General features: G+C 34.4%; 1 protein-coding gene across 1 annotated transcript; it reads right to left on the bottom strand.

The window, feature by feature from the left end:
• Positions 1 to 6,292: 6,292 nt before the first annotated feature.
• On the bottom strand, positions 6,293 to 9,253 carry LOC122032087 (wall-associated receptor kinase 3-like). Its single transcript, XM_042591338.1, has 3 exons — positions 8,184 to 9,253; positions 7,940 to 8,107; positions 6,293 to 7,650 (listed from the first exon to the last, which is right to left on the bottom strand). Exons 1-3 carry the CDS (start codon positions 9,052 to 9,054, stop codon positions 6,485 to 6,487), a joined length of 2,205 nt encoding a protein of 734 aa, XP_042447272.1. The 5' UTR covers positions 9,055 to 9,253; the 3' UTR covers positions 6,293 to 6,484.
• Positions 9,254 to 15,612: the final 6,359 nt, after the last annotated feature.

The raw sequence follows: 15,612 nt of genomic DNA, 5'->3' as shown, positions 1-15,612 counted from the left end.
TTTTTTTAATAAGAGTACTTATATAAAAAAAAATAAACCATACACAGATGAGATGAGCACTAGTATTAATTTGAGTTAAACTACCTAGTATTTGAAAATTATACAAATTATTTAATACTAAACATAGTTATAGATATTTATATATTTATATCATTTTTCTTTTATTCAAATTAAATTAATTATATATGACTAAAAGAAATATAATAAAAATAGTATTCATATATACAAATATTATGCTATTATATTTAAGTTAGGAGAAAGTTTTAGTTAGTTAAAATCTAAGTTTTAATTAACTTTGCACTCTTCCTTGACTCTGTCCGTGCCTCTCACATACATCCGGATGTTCAGATCACTTTCGGACGCCCACATACTCAGTCGAGCACAGGTATAAGACAGTATTTGAAAAAATTGACCATATAAACATCAGGAGCACTACTATTAATTTAAATTAAACCACCTAGTGTTTGAAAAATATACAAATTATTCAATACTTAACATAGTTATAGACATTTATATAATTTTATTATTTTTATTTTATTCAAATTAAATTAATCATATGACTAAAATATTATAATAAACATATTATTTAATATATACAAATATTATGCTATTATATTTAAGTACGAGTAAGTTTTAGTTAATTAAAACCTAAAACTCGCTGCTCCTCCGCGTAGGTCTCTTCCCACCGTGATTTCGTCGCATGGCACCACCCTTCATTTGTGAGCAGATGCCGGCGTCAGGCCCGGCTCAAGGCATAGGCCATTAAGGCCTATGCCTAGGTCCCCAATTTTATTGGGGCCCATTGATTAATTAATTAAAGATATTAAAAAATTAAATTAGCATCATTAATATTAATTAATTATAAATGTCTTGCTAATTCATTAATGACACTTTGTCAATTAATTCATTATCGATTCCACTTCCTATTTATACCTTGTACTTATCTTTATTTCCACATTAATTGCCTACCATAATTTTATATGAGATTTTATTCTACCTTATTAATTGTCTATCATAATTTATATGATTTTATTCTAACTTAAATATAATTCATTTTTAAATTGACATATTTATTTATTTTTTTATTATTACTCCGATTCTCATTTTATTTTACAATTAGTAATACTATTCTTATAAAACCTAATGAATTCTTTTCTCCTCAATATTTCTTAAAAATCCTAATAGTTCTCTCATCAGTGCATTGTGCCTTTTTTTTTTTCATCAACGATTTTGCATGTTTCTCCTTCCTCACCGATGATACTTGCAGAGAACGTCATTCTTTTCCTTTGCCGATAATATTTTTTCCTCGTTCTTTTTTTTATTTTTCGATAATAATATGAATTAGAGATTTTTTTATCATAAAATACAAAGTAAAATGCATTAGCAAAAATAAATTTTTTAAAATTAAAATTAATAAAGTCTATTTGACATTCTAACTAAAAAGATTAAATAATTTAATAATTTTATTAATAAAAAATAAAATTATTATCAAAATAACTGTCAGAAAACTAAATTTTATATCAAAAATTAGTTTTTTTAAAAAATAATATTTAATTCTTTTTAATAACTAATTTTAAAAATATATTTTTTAAATTATTATTTTCGGTCCCAAATCTAAATGAAAAACATTAAAAAAAATTAAAAATATATTAAATTTTTTTTTTTTTAATTTTGTTGCCTAGGGCCTCAAGGAAGCTTGAGACGGCCCTGGCCGGCGTTGTTGTTATTTGACTCTCTTGCCTTCTTCCTCTCCTTCCTAGGCTCACTATTAATGCACATGAAAGTGATTGTAGAACTCCTCTACTATCAGTGCCGGATTACGATTAGATGAAATTTTAGAAAAAAAAAGTTTTATGATGTTAGCACTTTTAGTTATCTATTGATGTTGAAACATTTTTATTTATTTTATATTAGAAATTAGAGTATTTTTGCTATTGTTTTGAAGGATAATTATTTATTAATGCTATTTATTAACCTTGTAATGGCCTTTAATTAAGTTATTTTTTTTCTCCTCTTCTTTCTCAGCTCCTATTTCTTTCCATCTCCTTGTCGATTTCTCCCCTTCCATTTTCTAGCTCTTTTTCATTCTCCATGATTACCCTCTATTTTTCAAGATATTACGAGAAAAAAGTTGAGTTTACCCGTGATTTTTTTTATGTTCAAAATGAATTCGATTGGTAAATATTTAAAATTACTGATCAAAATAAAATTTAGTCGATAATTATATGTATTTATAGTCTGACCATTAGTTTTAAGTATTTACCAGCCAAAGTTATATATGACTAATAATATTTAATTTTTTATCTGTCAAATATAATTTTGATTGGTAATTATACTTATCAAAGCTATATTAACTCAATTTAACTAGTAATTTTTATAATTTATTAGCCAAATTTAATTTTATTTAGTTAATTGAAAATATTTAATAACTAAATATATTATTATTTAAATAAAATTATGTTGGAAACTTTAAAGAAAAAAAAGTTTTAATCAATAAATAGATTATAAACTTTAAATTTTAATTATATCAATTTTTCTTTTTATATTTTTAATTTCGTTAATAAATATATTATTTTTATTTTTACCACCTATCCCCATTTCCTTACACTTTTTCTACAAGTGTAAGGAAATCACAAGTGTAAAGAAATCGTGCTATAGTTGGTAATACATGATTTATTTATGGGCATTGTTAAATAGTCAGAATCTAATTAGTAGAATGAAATTTTTTATCTTTGTTTTTTAGTTTACACGATTTACTTAAGGAACCTATGTGACATGATGAGTTTGACCGCAGTGGGGGCGATGATGACTGGGTGGCTACAGCAAGTCCAAGGGGACGAAGGATGTTTCTCCATCGCAGAAGGAAGGCCTCCAATATACGTTTCAGCGTGTTGGTTCCAATGCACCCGTCTCTCTATGCAATCCTCGAGTACCTTGCTGTTTAGGTGAATTGCTTTTTTGTTTTGTTGTTTTACTAGGGATCCCCTTCCCTACCAAAGTTTACATTTTTTTTTTGTTCTAGGTGATAGAGTTGGTTGGAAATGCCGCTAGGGATAATAAGAAGAACCGCATCATTCAGTTGGCAGTGAAGAACAATGAGGACTTGGCAAGCTCCTAGCCGGTGTGACAATTTCTAGTGATGGGGTCGTGCCCAATATCCACCAGGTTTCATTGCCTTAGAAGCAAGGCGGAGGGAAGGGTAAACTTGAGATCGGATCAGCCCCACAAGAATTGTAGGCTCTCTCTCTCTCTCTCTCTCTCTTTTTTTTTAATTTCGGTTCATCTTCCTTGTATGGTTGCAAAGGAAACTTTTGGTGGCGTTTGGTTAAATGATGGGAATGACTATGAGTATGAGTTTGATAGTAAGGTGTAATGGAAATGAAAATGAAAATGAAACTCACCTAGTTATATGTATTTGGTTAATTCCCATAAATCTAGAAATCATTCCCAAATCCACAATCCAAACAATATCTTTTACTATCATTCCATTCTCTCATTCTCAAACCTATCAACAGCAGTTACACAGAAGGATTGAATCGAATTAATTTTTATTTCTAATCATCTTCCTGTTTTCGTTACAAAGGTAGTTTTACATGATATCTTCATTGAACTTATGATCCATGTTCCTTGATATTACATGCTTTTAATCTTAATTTGTTCTACTACAGAAGGATTGAATCCTATCATAGGTCTCTTTTAGTATATTAGTAGGAATTACAAAAATATTATTATCTAGTCAGTAACCATTTTTAATCGAAAGTGGCTACTTTTAAATTTAGTTAAACCACTCCTAAATTTTGTTTCAAAATCCCTCTTATAAACATGGTTTATAAGAGTAACTTAAAATTGTTTTTACTTCCAATAAGTTTTAGAGCAGTTAAACTACTCTTATATTTTTACCATGCATTTTTAAATTGCTCTTATATTATGTTATGTAAGAGCGGTTGGAAATTGTTCATGCATCCAATGAGTTTTAAATAGTAAATTGCTCTTATATGCATGACGTGTAGAAGTGGCTTAAAATCATTCTTATACCTAAGTATTTTAGAGAACTACTCCTAAATTTCTTGTTTCAGGCATTTAAGAGTGATTTGAAACTACACCTAGATTTCTAACATTAATAACAATTTGAAATCGCTTTTATATCCATGATGGGTAGAAACAGTTTAAAACTATTCTTATACTTAAAGGATTTTAAAGCGGTTTGAACCATTCCTAAATTTATAGATACAGAAGTGGTTTAAAATTTCTATAATATGCACAACATATAAGATCAGTTTCAAACCGTACTTACAAAGAATACTAGGAGTGATTTTTTAACTTGTACCAACTGTTACAAAAACCACTTTTATAGGATATAGGGATGGCAACAAGAGGAACGGTTTTGTAACCGGTGGTAAAAGTGTAGGAATGGTTGAAAATCGCTCTTGAAAGTGAAAACAACCGCTCCTATATGGGTGCTTGTTTTAGTAATAATAATGAAACCCTAGCTTGCTCTATTCTTGTTTGAAGGCACCTCTTAATACTAGGAAAATGCAACAACACTTTTGCTCCAAGAGCCTTCAAGAATCGTCGATGGTTAGCTTGAGAGGAATCAGGAGAGTTATGTTGAACAATATCGCTGAACCCCTTTTAACGGGCACATGCACAACAGTTATATTTTCAACCTTAAGCGATTACTCTAATCGCTTAAGCGTTCTTAATCAATTAGCCGAGTTGATTAAGAACCTTTCTGTTTGTGCAAGAATCAACCATAGGAGATTAAGCTTTCCTGCTTAATTGCCTACCGTAGCTACTGTTTTCTCGCAGAAAATCTTAATCGCTTAGCCTAAGCGATTAAGCCATGCTGAATCACTTAGGCTAAGAGATTCAGCTAGCTTTTCTTTCCTCACGACAAACAACACTTAAGCGATCACCTTAATCGATTGTAGTCTTGGTAATCGATTACCCTAATCGATTACTAACCCTAACTTCTTCCATCCAAGTCTAGGGTTCACGTCTAACATCCGGTCAACCGTGACTTGTTGAAACTCCTCAATGCCTAGCATCTGGTCAACCTTGACTTACTGGGATTTTGTCGCCAAGTGTTTGGTCAATTCTTTGACCCACTTGGACTTTTATCCTTGTGTCAAGTATCCAATCAATCCTTTGACCTACTTGGACTTTCAATGACTAAGTGTCCGATCAGCCATTGACCCACCTGGATTTCCACATGACTGGCTTCATTCACTAGGACTTTCTCACTGCCTAACTTCACTCACTAGGACTTTCAACTGGCTTCACACTAAGTGTCCGATCAACACTGATTCACTTAGATTTTCTTCTTCTTCCAACCTTTCCTTTGGACTTGCCCTTACCTAATTTTCAGTTAGGACTTCCCAATCAAGTATCTGATCAACATTGACCTACTTGACTCTTCTTCACATCAAACTGGTCAAATCTTGACCAATCTTTCCATAACAAACAATTGCACCTACAATCTCCATATATTGTCTAATATCAAAACTCAAATATCAAGACTCAAGCTTAAACCAATTCAAGTTTAGTCAAATTGGTCAACCTTAACCTAGGAAAATTATACTAACATTCTTCTCCTAGGCTCCCATAATGATGATATTTTGATCGACATGGAGATGCTCTCCAAGCAACAATATAAGCACTCACAAAGGAAATCACAAGGGTTCCAATTTCTTTCCAACTTGACTAGGTTCTATCTTCCTTTTCCTTCTCCATTTTTTCAACACACCATCTCAAGAAAACCCTAACTTGACTGTTAGAGTACACTTGAGATCCGTCCCACGGACAATCTAACTCTCCATTTGAGTGAATCTTAGGTCCCCTCATCTTCTTCATCAATGCTCTTTGAGGATGGCTTGACCATTAGTATTTGGCCGGAACACCAAGCAGGGTCAATTTGAGCCCAATGAAGAAGAAAATAATTACTTTTATCCTACAAATTTCTTGAATAGATTAGATTAGCATTGCATATCAAGTCATTAACCTTTTGAGTTGTACTTTGATCTTTTATTAAAAATTTTCTTTTTTTTTAAAGAATTAATGTTACTATGAGAATATTCATGTTCCTCTTAGTAATAGTTAGTTTCATTGAGTGTCATCCTTGAACTAAGAAAGCCCTAATTCTTGTGACAATTAAGCAAATCACATTAGTGGTGATACTGAGCAAATGCCTAGTCTGATACAACACAGGCCGGGCATGACTTGGGTTGGGTTCTTCAAATTTATTCATTTTGTTATAATTCTATTTCTTATTAGATATAAAAACGCTTTCAAATAATTTTAAAATCTGAAAACTTTTGGAACTGAGAAAATTCTTACATTTGAACCATAGCAGACACTTCTTTCTCTTACCACAAATTAATTAGTAAACAAACATAACACTCACTAGAAGACTTAAACTGCTAGAACTGATATATACTTCAACTTGGGAGGGACACTTAAGACGACAACTTTAGGGACCATATCTCTACCTTGCACATTCAATATGCAGTGCAACCTCTGAAATACAACTAGTGCTACTTGTAAACGTTTGAGCGTCCGATGTAACAGGATGGAAACACTGGATGTCGTCAGTATTTGATGGTGTCCATGAGGGCTGCTTGGGCTTTCTCATGTTGTTTAGCTGGTCGACCACATCCTTCATCGTAGGTCTTTCTTCTCCCCTTGCACTCAAGCACTGCACTGCCAGCTCTTCAATCCTTTCAATCAGCTGTTCATCTTCTTCACTTGTCCCTTGATTATCTAAGTGTTCCTTAAGTCGATCCTTCTTTTTGGACAAAATGAAGCTTGATGCCAGATACGTTTCTTCTCCATTTTGTTCAAAATAAATTGCCTTCTTACCTGTCAGTAATTCTAGGAGCACTACACCAAAGCTATAAACATCACTTTTTTCAGTAAATTTGCCTGTTTGAACAAACTCGGGGTCCAAGTAACCACAGGTCCCTTGAACTACGGTAGCAAATTGCTCTTTATCGTCGGGATTTAACCTTGAAAATCCGAAATCAGAAATTTTTGCAGTGAAATCTTCATGTAGGAGGATATTAGCAGACTTGACGTCTCCATGAATGATTCGAGGCGAATCCGGAGAGTGTAAATAAGCAAGAGCATCAGCAGAATCACAAGCAATGTTTAAACGCACAGCTAAAGTGAAGTTGTCTATGTCTATCCTGATGTGGATTAGTTCAAACAAGTTACCATTAGGGACAAACTCATAGACCAACATGGGAACCTCCACATCCAAACAACAGCCCAAGAGCTTGACTATGTTCTTATGATTGACTTTGGAAAGAATAAGCATTTCTTTCCAAAATTCTTTCTTTTTTCTCTCACTTAAAACCTTTGGCTTCTTTATGGCGACAAACAGATTGTCTCCTATCTTTCCTTTGTAAACAATTCCATATCCGCCTTGCCCAAGAATTCTGTTTTTCTTATCAACTCTCTTTATCGCCTTCTCTATTTCTTCTTTTGAAAATATACTAAATTTAAGACCTAGTTCTGTCATTTTCTCCTGTAATTGCACGCCCCCATTTTCATCGAAATATCTTTTCCTTGACTGGATAAGTTTTCTTCTCTGATAAATCATACAGATGCACATGCCAAATACGAGCAAGAAACTCAAGCTGATGGAGGTGCCTGTGAACATCGCATAACGTGAGCATCCAAACTAAATAAGACCAATGAAAATTAAGTTGGTGTAATCTATTATTCTTTCACAAATACTTAACCTTTTCTTTCCGTTTGGTGTTTTAGTTGGATGGAAAGAATAAGATAGGAAAAAGTAACAGAGTGATTCATGTTCTATGTGCTATTTTTTGATCTAGAGTTGAAAAAGCAACTGAAGAGAAAGTGCTGAAGGATCGATTGATACGTCAGGGACTTGGAAAGAGACAAAAAAAACCATTCTGCAAGGAAAGAACCTCACCTATAACCGCTTTCACCGCCAAGGAAACCTTCTGATTTGGGATGCATGTTCCATTGTAAGCGTCACCGTGAGTGCCTTCGGGGCAGTGACAACTATAATTCCCGGGCATGTTCTGGCAGTCGGCGCCATCTGAGCATGGATTTGACTGTTGATTGCACTCATCGATGTCTAAAATTGAAGGGCAAAAGATACAGTAGCATTAAGCAAAGCAGAATAATTAAATTGATTGATATAGACTAAGGACCTTGGCATCCGTTGGAGACGTATGAATTGCCTTGGTATCCTGTCGAACAGTTGCAAAGATAACCATGACCATTGGAAGAGTCGATGCACTCGCTGTTATTGCTGATGCAGGCATAAGAGGTTTGGCTGCGCTTAGCTACCTCACAGGTCTCATCTCCAATGGCCCAGTCCATGACTACCGGCGCCGAGGCATCACTGTAAATTTGCATCAGTTGGTTCGTCGTTATGTAAGATGTATGAAACTGGAACGACTCTGCCTCCAACAAGACGGCGTAGCTGCAATTCCCAAATCCCCAGTTCCCTGCGTTTCTGATAACATTATCAAACGTAACACTATAGTATGTGAGATTCTTGGGTATGGAAGTCTGACAGCAACCAACGCCGGAGCAAGAGCCATCAGTGAGGCTTTTTTTATTCTGGCACATGGACACACAGCCACTCTGGTAGCTACTGTTATCGTGTCTGCTGACTATGTAGGCAAGGGTGTGGCATCCGATGACAGTGAACTTGTTGAGCCGATCTGAGAACCTATATGGGGGCGCCATATTCAACGTCCATTCTAAGCCACTGACAAAGGAGTGATTTGGATAATAGCACACCGAGGATATGTGGTTGAGCATGCGAACTTGGCCCGTAGCCAACGAAATATTGAGGACCTCAACAACATTGCGATAGAATGCCTTCTTGAGGCCACTTTCCATGGTTTTGCAGGTTAGACTGAAGCCTCCTGCCAAGGAACAGTTGTCGCCGATGCCGAAGGGGTAAGGGATCTCCACCTCGCCGCACTTCGTTAGGCATCTGCCATCAGGCACAGCCGATGCAGCTGCAAGTAGCAGCAGCAGTAGTAGCATTTGGGAGAGGAGAAGAGACATGGCGACTGCTAGCTGCTGCAGCTGAATGCATAGAGCTTAATTGTAATTTGCTGATCGATAAGCCAATATATATAGTAAGTACCCTCCTTTTGAAAAAATGCTTACTAAACTCCACGCATAGACCCATTGTCATTCCAAACCTGTCAAAGTGCCTCTGTCCTAGTGGCAAGTATGGAGATACTTGTTGTCTAAGGTGTCGGGTTCGAGTCCTCTTAGAAACATATTAATATTGCTTGTGCTATCGTGCCCAAACCCTCTTAGCAACTGTGCTGGGGTTTCTGGAGTATGGGGCCGCGTTAAAAAGTTTACCCAACACATTTTAATCGGTGTTGCTTTGTCCTAGTGGCTAGCACGTTAATACCATGTTGCCTGAGGTTGTTTGAGGTGTCGTGTTCGAGTCCTCTTAGCAGCAAAGTGGAATTGTGCCTCCACAAAAGATCCCTTCGGGGGTTTCTAGGGTATGGGACCGCTCAACGGTGGAGCCAATAACTATAAAAAGTTTACCCTATATACGTTAGTTTTTGTCTTCTCGGGACAATGCGGTGGTTAAGTCATGGGGTCGAAACTCGGGATGTCCGAGTATGCCCCCTCTCATGCCTTATCACTTGTACTAATAGCTAGTAGTCATCTATGATTTACCTCCTCTGTGTTAGCTTAGGGACGATCATGCCTTGCCACCTGCACTGTGGTGGTTAAGGCATGGGGTGTCGAAACTCGACGTCTCCAAGTATGCCTTCTCCCATGCCTTGCCACCTGCATTAATAACTAGTAGCCACTTGTGATTTATTTCCTCTGTGTTGACCTAAGGACGAGTTGACAGGAGCGTTGGGATGAACGAATCGCCTTTTGCGACATTGTCATTCCAAACCTACAAAATTTTATATTAATGATTTATATTAATTTGTAATCTTGTGTTTTATTTATCTTTATATGTAAATTTAGACTTGAATTTATATTTATATTATATATTTTCATGGTAAATATTTAGTTATTTAAAAGTTTAGATATGAGTAGTTTATGATTATATGGATTAAAATGTTCTATATGTAAATTTATTTTATAATTTTGATTAAAATATTTAATGATCAATTAATATCAAATTTCTTTTAAAATTGATTTAAAGTATAATATAAAATCTTACAATTTTAGGATTTGATTGTATGATCTTATTTTATTACTATTCTAACGATTTTACTTAAACTCTCGATTTTACAAATACTAATCAACTGTCATATATCATTCATTCCAAACACACAACAAGATTAATTCAAGCCATTCACGTACTGTAACGTTGACATTCATCACATTCCACTTTTGACGGCTCTAACCGGCGACCTGCTAAAACTAAGTCAAGTCATGCTTTTAATATATGGTTTACGAAATTGCACAAAGAATACTTAGTTTTAAAGCAGCCATGGACCCTGATGCGTCAAGGCAAGCCATGCTTTTAATATATGGTTTAAAAAATTACACAAAGACTACTTTGTGTTAAAGCAGCCTTAAACTGATGTGATATGTCCTCAAGTGAGGACAATTAGTCATCCTTCTAATACATGGTTTCAGAAATTACAGAAACCATTAAATCCATGGAACTCGAGTTTGAAAATATAGTTATGCTTAATATGCTCTCCTACTTATTTACTAAATCAAATATAAATAATAAAAATACCGTAATGATTGATCAGCCAACTACCAGTAATCGCTATTATCATGTCCAAACAACTTTATCACAATGCTCGTCCTTGTTTTTTGAATAGACCTAGCTGATCTCACCACTGCTCTTTCTTATCTTCTTAGTTACTCTTTATACTTGCAGTTAGATTGACTTCGTGCCATTGCACCTTAATTATTGTCACACCATGAGCAGAAAGTACTTTTTGAAAAAAAAAATTATTTAAAGTTGATATCTACAGGTAGCAACCACAACTTTATCTTGCATATTCAATTATATATCAAACATAACTAGTGCTACCATTAAGCATTTGATGAGCATCTGATGGAACAGGATGCAAAATCTCCCCACCATTTTGTAGTATCCACACTGTTGCTTTAACTTTATCAGAGTAACCAACTGGCCTTCATCCTTGTAAAGATACTAAAGGCACTTTAGTGTAAGTGTTTGCAGTATCTAATTCTTCTTTATCAAAGCATCAGTGTTCACAAGCTATGTAATAGCTGTCCAAAACTTAAAGCAGGCCACAGTTGGATGAGTCCAAAGATCAGAATATCGCAACCTCATAAAATGTATTCATTCAAAGGATTGGGAAAAAAACAGACATAACAAGAAGATGAGACCAGGTTTCTGCTTGCTCACTTTTTAGGCGACTGGTGTATTCTTATTTTCTCTATTTCTCCTCCATCTGTTTTTCTTGAGGTTACAAATATATTCCTATGGACATAGCTGAGGTGGTAAGTAAATAGAGGTTTACCAATTGAAGTTGAGAAGTTAAACCGTGGGGCTGATCCCGTCCGCTTGTGAGGTATTCATCCTATGGTAGCCTACCTCCCATGTTGATCTTGACAGAGACACTAGGAGTGAACGCTTTACCTTTTGCCAAGAATAATCTAGACCTTAACCATTGAACACATAAATTATGAAAACATTAAAATCATTTATTCACTTGTTTCCGAAAAAATCTTTGTATCTCCAACGCTAATACACTCTATCAGCCAACTGATATACTCTATCAGTTGATTGATCATAATCAGTCAAGATTTGATGTTTTTGTACGCTACTGTAGTGTCCATAAATCGATTGATTGACCTATCTGTAAGATTCTTGAGCACAAAATAACACAAGCGTAGCGGAATAAACAATAAGATCCTTTCTAGAAGATCTGTGCGAAGGAAACTGTATACTAGTTGTGATGAGAGTTATACCTTTGTTGCGTAAACACGAACTCCCGACATCAACTTTACTTTGGATGCAGATCTTAGTATGATCAAGTGTTCACGCTCTATGGTATTCATATGAACACATCCTTCGTTCATCACACGAACTAAGCCTTCGGAGAAGAACCACTTTCGTGGTGCTAGCCATAAGAGATGGTTCGACCAAGAGAGAATTCAGCCAGAGGAAGAAGAGAAGAAAGAAGGAGATCAAGAGTCACCCTTGAAAAATGAACTCAAAAGGTCTTTTATATTCTTCTAGGAATACCAAGAGTCTCAAGGAATATCAAGAGTCTTTGCTTTTGGTCTTCTTCCAATAATGATATCAATTAATCTCCATTAATCTACATTATCCTCTTAATGGGTTGGATTTAGTATATTGGATTAAACATTAACCCAATAAATCATTAACCTAATGACCTAATAATCTCATAATTGGCTCTTAGAGCTAATATTAATAATCTTCCATTAGCACTAGCGTCAATCACTACAAAGATGATACCAACACTTTGGATTAACCCATTATTCTTGAAGTCCTTAGTATTTTAGTCAAACTAAAATACTCATCTCCAAACCAACATGTTATTTATGTATGACCCAATAGACTCTTGTAACGTTGACAATGTATCTAAAATCACTTTAGATACATAAGCAATGAGTGACATCTAGTAATGCATCATTGCTACCCAAGTGGCGAGAATGTCGAGGTCTGACCTAACATTTCTGTATCTATTATATTATATGACTCAATCCTTCTATCTTTGACATCTAGATTGATTAATGAGACATAAACCGTGTTATCATCTTATCAATCTTTGTGTTTATTAATCTCTAAGTAGACATACTCAATCAAATAAGTTCAATATCTCATATTGACTCATTTATGCATGGTCATGTATGCTTATGCCATACTAATCAAGGGGGCCCACAGATATCGCTTCCATCATATAGAAGGGATAGATCTCATCTATATCACTTACATCCCTCCGCATAACTTATTACATATCCAGTGATCAACTTTATAATCTACCTTGTTATAAGTGGCGTTTACCGATACCAAAGTACATAACTCCTTATGTAGAAAACTATAGTGATTTCAGGTTTAAAAACTATTCATACTAATAGTGACTATGAGAATATTTATGACACTCATATAATAATCCATGAAACATCTCATGGTGGGTCAATTCAGTACATATTCTCTAATATATACTCATGTGTCAACGTGATATCTCATATCTATGACTTGTGGGATTAAGTTATCAATTGACCTACATGCTAGTCTCAATGTATTAATATTGTCCTTACATATTAATACTTGACTAGAAATAGTTAAGAGTAGTGTTCTATATATGTATTTACAATATCCCACTATCAATTCAACCAATTAATATGTTGTAGACTAAGACCTACTACCTTAGGACATTATTATACTTATTCATTCACCACTGAACTGGAATTAATATAATAATCATTGCCTTTGCCTTTTATTAATGAAATATGATACGAAATGTCCTAAGTCAATCAACTCTTGATTGGCTCTTAGGGTTTACACTAACAATCTCCTTATATCATTAGTATCAATCACTGAGATATCTAATATCCATTGATCTAGTGTGACCATCATTCTTCCTCTGTGCCAAAGTCTTGGTCAAAGGATCTACAATGTTAGCATTAGTCGGTACTCTGTATATCTTCACATCTCCTCTATCGATGATCTCTCGAATGAGATAGAACCGCCTTAATATATAATATCCAACACTACCATTTAAGTAAAACGCATACCCTAACTACAATCTATAATCATCCTTATCAGTTTGTAAGCTACATCATTGTAATCCTTTACAACGAGCTCCTCATCATCTCCAAATATCAATAAATATTCTTTCATTCTTCTCAAGTACTTAAGAATATTTTTGACTGTTGTCCAATGACCTTCACCTAGATTTGATTGGTATCTGCTCATCATGATTAACGCTTACGAAACATCAGGGTGAGTACAAAGCATGCCATACATGACAGATCCTATAACAAACACATAAGGAATATGATCCATGTAGTTCTGCTCTTCCTAGAAGAGAGCATTGAGTATTAGAAAGACTCACACCATATGACTTTAGCAGAAATCCCTTCTTGAAATTCTGTATGGAAAAACGATTAATCACCTTGTCAATATATGTATTCTGACTTAGACCAAGCAATCTCCTAAATCTATATCTATAGATCTTGATGTATAAAATATAATATGTTTCACCTAAGTCTTTCATTGAGAAATAATTCTCAAGCCAAGTCTTCACTGACTGAAGAGTGAGGATATCATTTCTAATGAGAAATATATCATCAACATACAATATGAGAAAGATAACTATGCTCCCACTAACCCTCTTATAGATACAAGGTTCATCTTCATTTTTGATTAAACCAAATGCTTTGATTACATCACCGAATCAAATATTCACTACAAGAAAAACTCTCATAGACATCGGTTTTCCACCGCTGTCTATTACAAAATCGACCGATGTCTATGAAGGCGATGTAAAAGGTCTGTCATTTTAGACATCGGGTTATAACCGATGTAGTATCATTTAACGACACCAGTTTTTAAATCGGTTATGAACTGGTGTAGTATCACTTAACGACACAAGTTCAGCAACGGTGTAAAACCGATGTAATATATGTTAATAACACCAGTTTTGGCAACGGTTTACGACCGATGTAATATTAACAACACCAATTCCATCAACGATATAAAACTGATGTAATATCAATTAATGACACCGATTTTGGCAGCAGTGGAAAACCGATGTAATATTAGTAATGTTTAATGACACCGATTCAATTTCCGAAACAGTGAAAACCCGATATTATACAACATTTTAATAATACAAAATATAGTTAATCTTATTATACATCGGTGTATCTAAACACACCAAGTCAATATCCATATAACCAACACATAAATATTATTCTTACAACATAAAAAGATATAGATATTGTACACATCAAGTCCGTATCCACAAATTACACAAATATTCTTCTTACAACATCAAAAGGTAATAGATATTGTACACATCAAGTTAGTATCCATAAAATACGCAAATATTCTTTTTACAACATCAAAAGGTCATAGATATTGTACACATCAAGGTAGCATCCGCAATTTATATTCCATGCAAATGCATGCATCATCCAAAGTTTTCAAAAATCAAATACCTTTCCTACTCAAATGTAATCTAGCATGCATTCAACCCACTCGAACCGCACTTTATCAATTTCAACTCTGGAGTACTTGAGATTTGTAAACTATAACAACACATAAAAACAGATATTGCAGCACTTTCAATTTGTGAATTTTTTAAAAAAAATAAAAGAGACATCATTGAGGAAAATAAAAAAGTAAAAGGTGTTGATTACAAAGAAACTTACTGAGACTTGTAAAATATCTTCACAAGCAAATGCAACATCCAGTAGAAGAAGGCATACACGGAGAGCTATTTGCTGCATAGGAAAAAATAGCAAGGCAGAATAAAAAGAATCATCTTATCAATAACTCATAAGATGATTAAATTAAGGCATACCTCTTCAATTGCTCGATATTCTGGAACAGCTTTTTGAGAACAGATAATGATTGTGCATACTCATGGATATCAGAATGATTGCCTGTGAAGA

This window comes from Zingiber officinale, chromosome 11A (assembly GCF_018446385.1).
Source record: "Zingiber officinale cultivar Zhangliang chromosome 11A, Zo_v1.1, whole genome shotgun sequence".
In the NCBI taxonomy this organism is placed as follows: Eukaryota; Viridiplantae; Streptophyta; class Magnoliopsida; order Zingiberales; family Zingiberaceae; genus Zingiber; species Zingiber officinale.
Note: the sequence above shows the minus strand (reverse complement) of the source record. Positions and strands in the feature narration are given on the sequence as shown.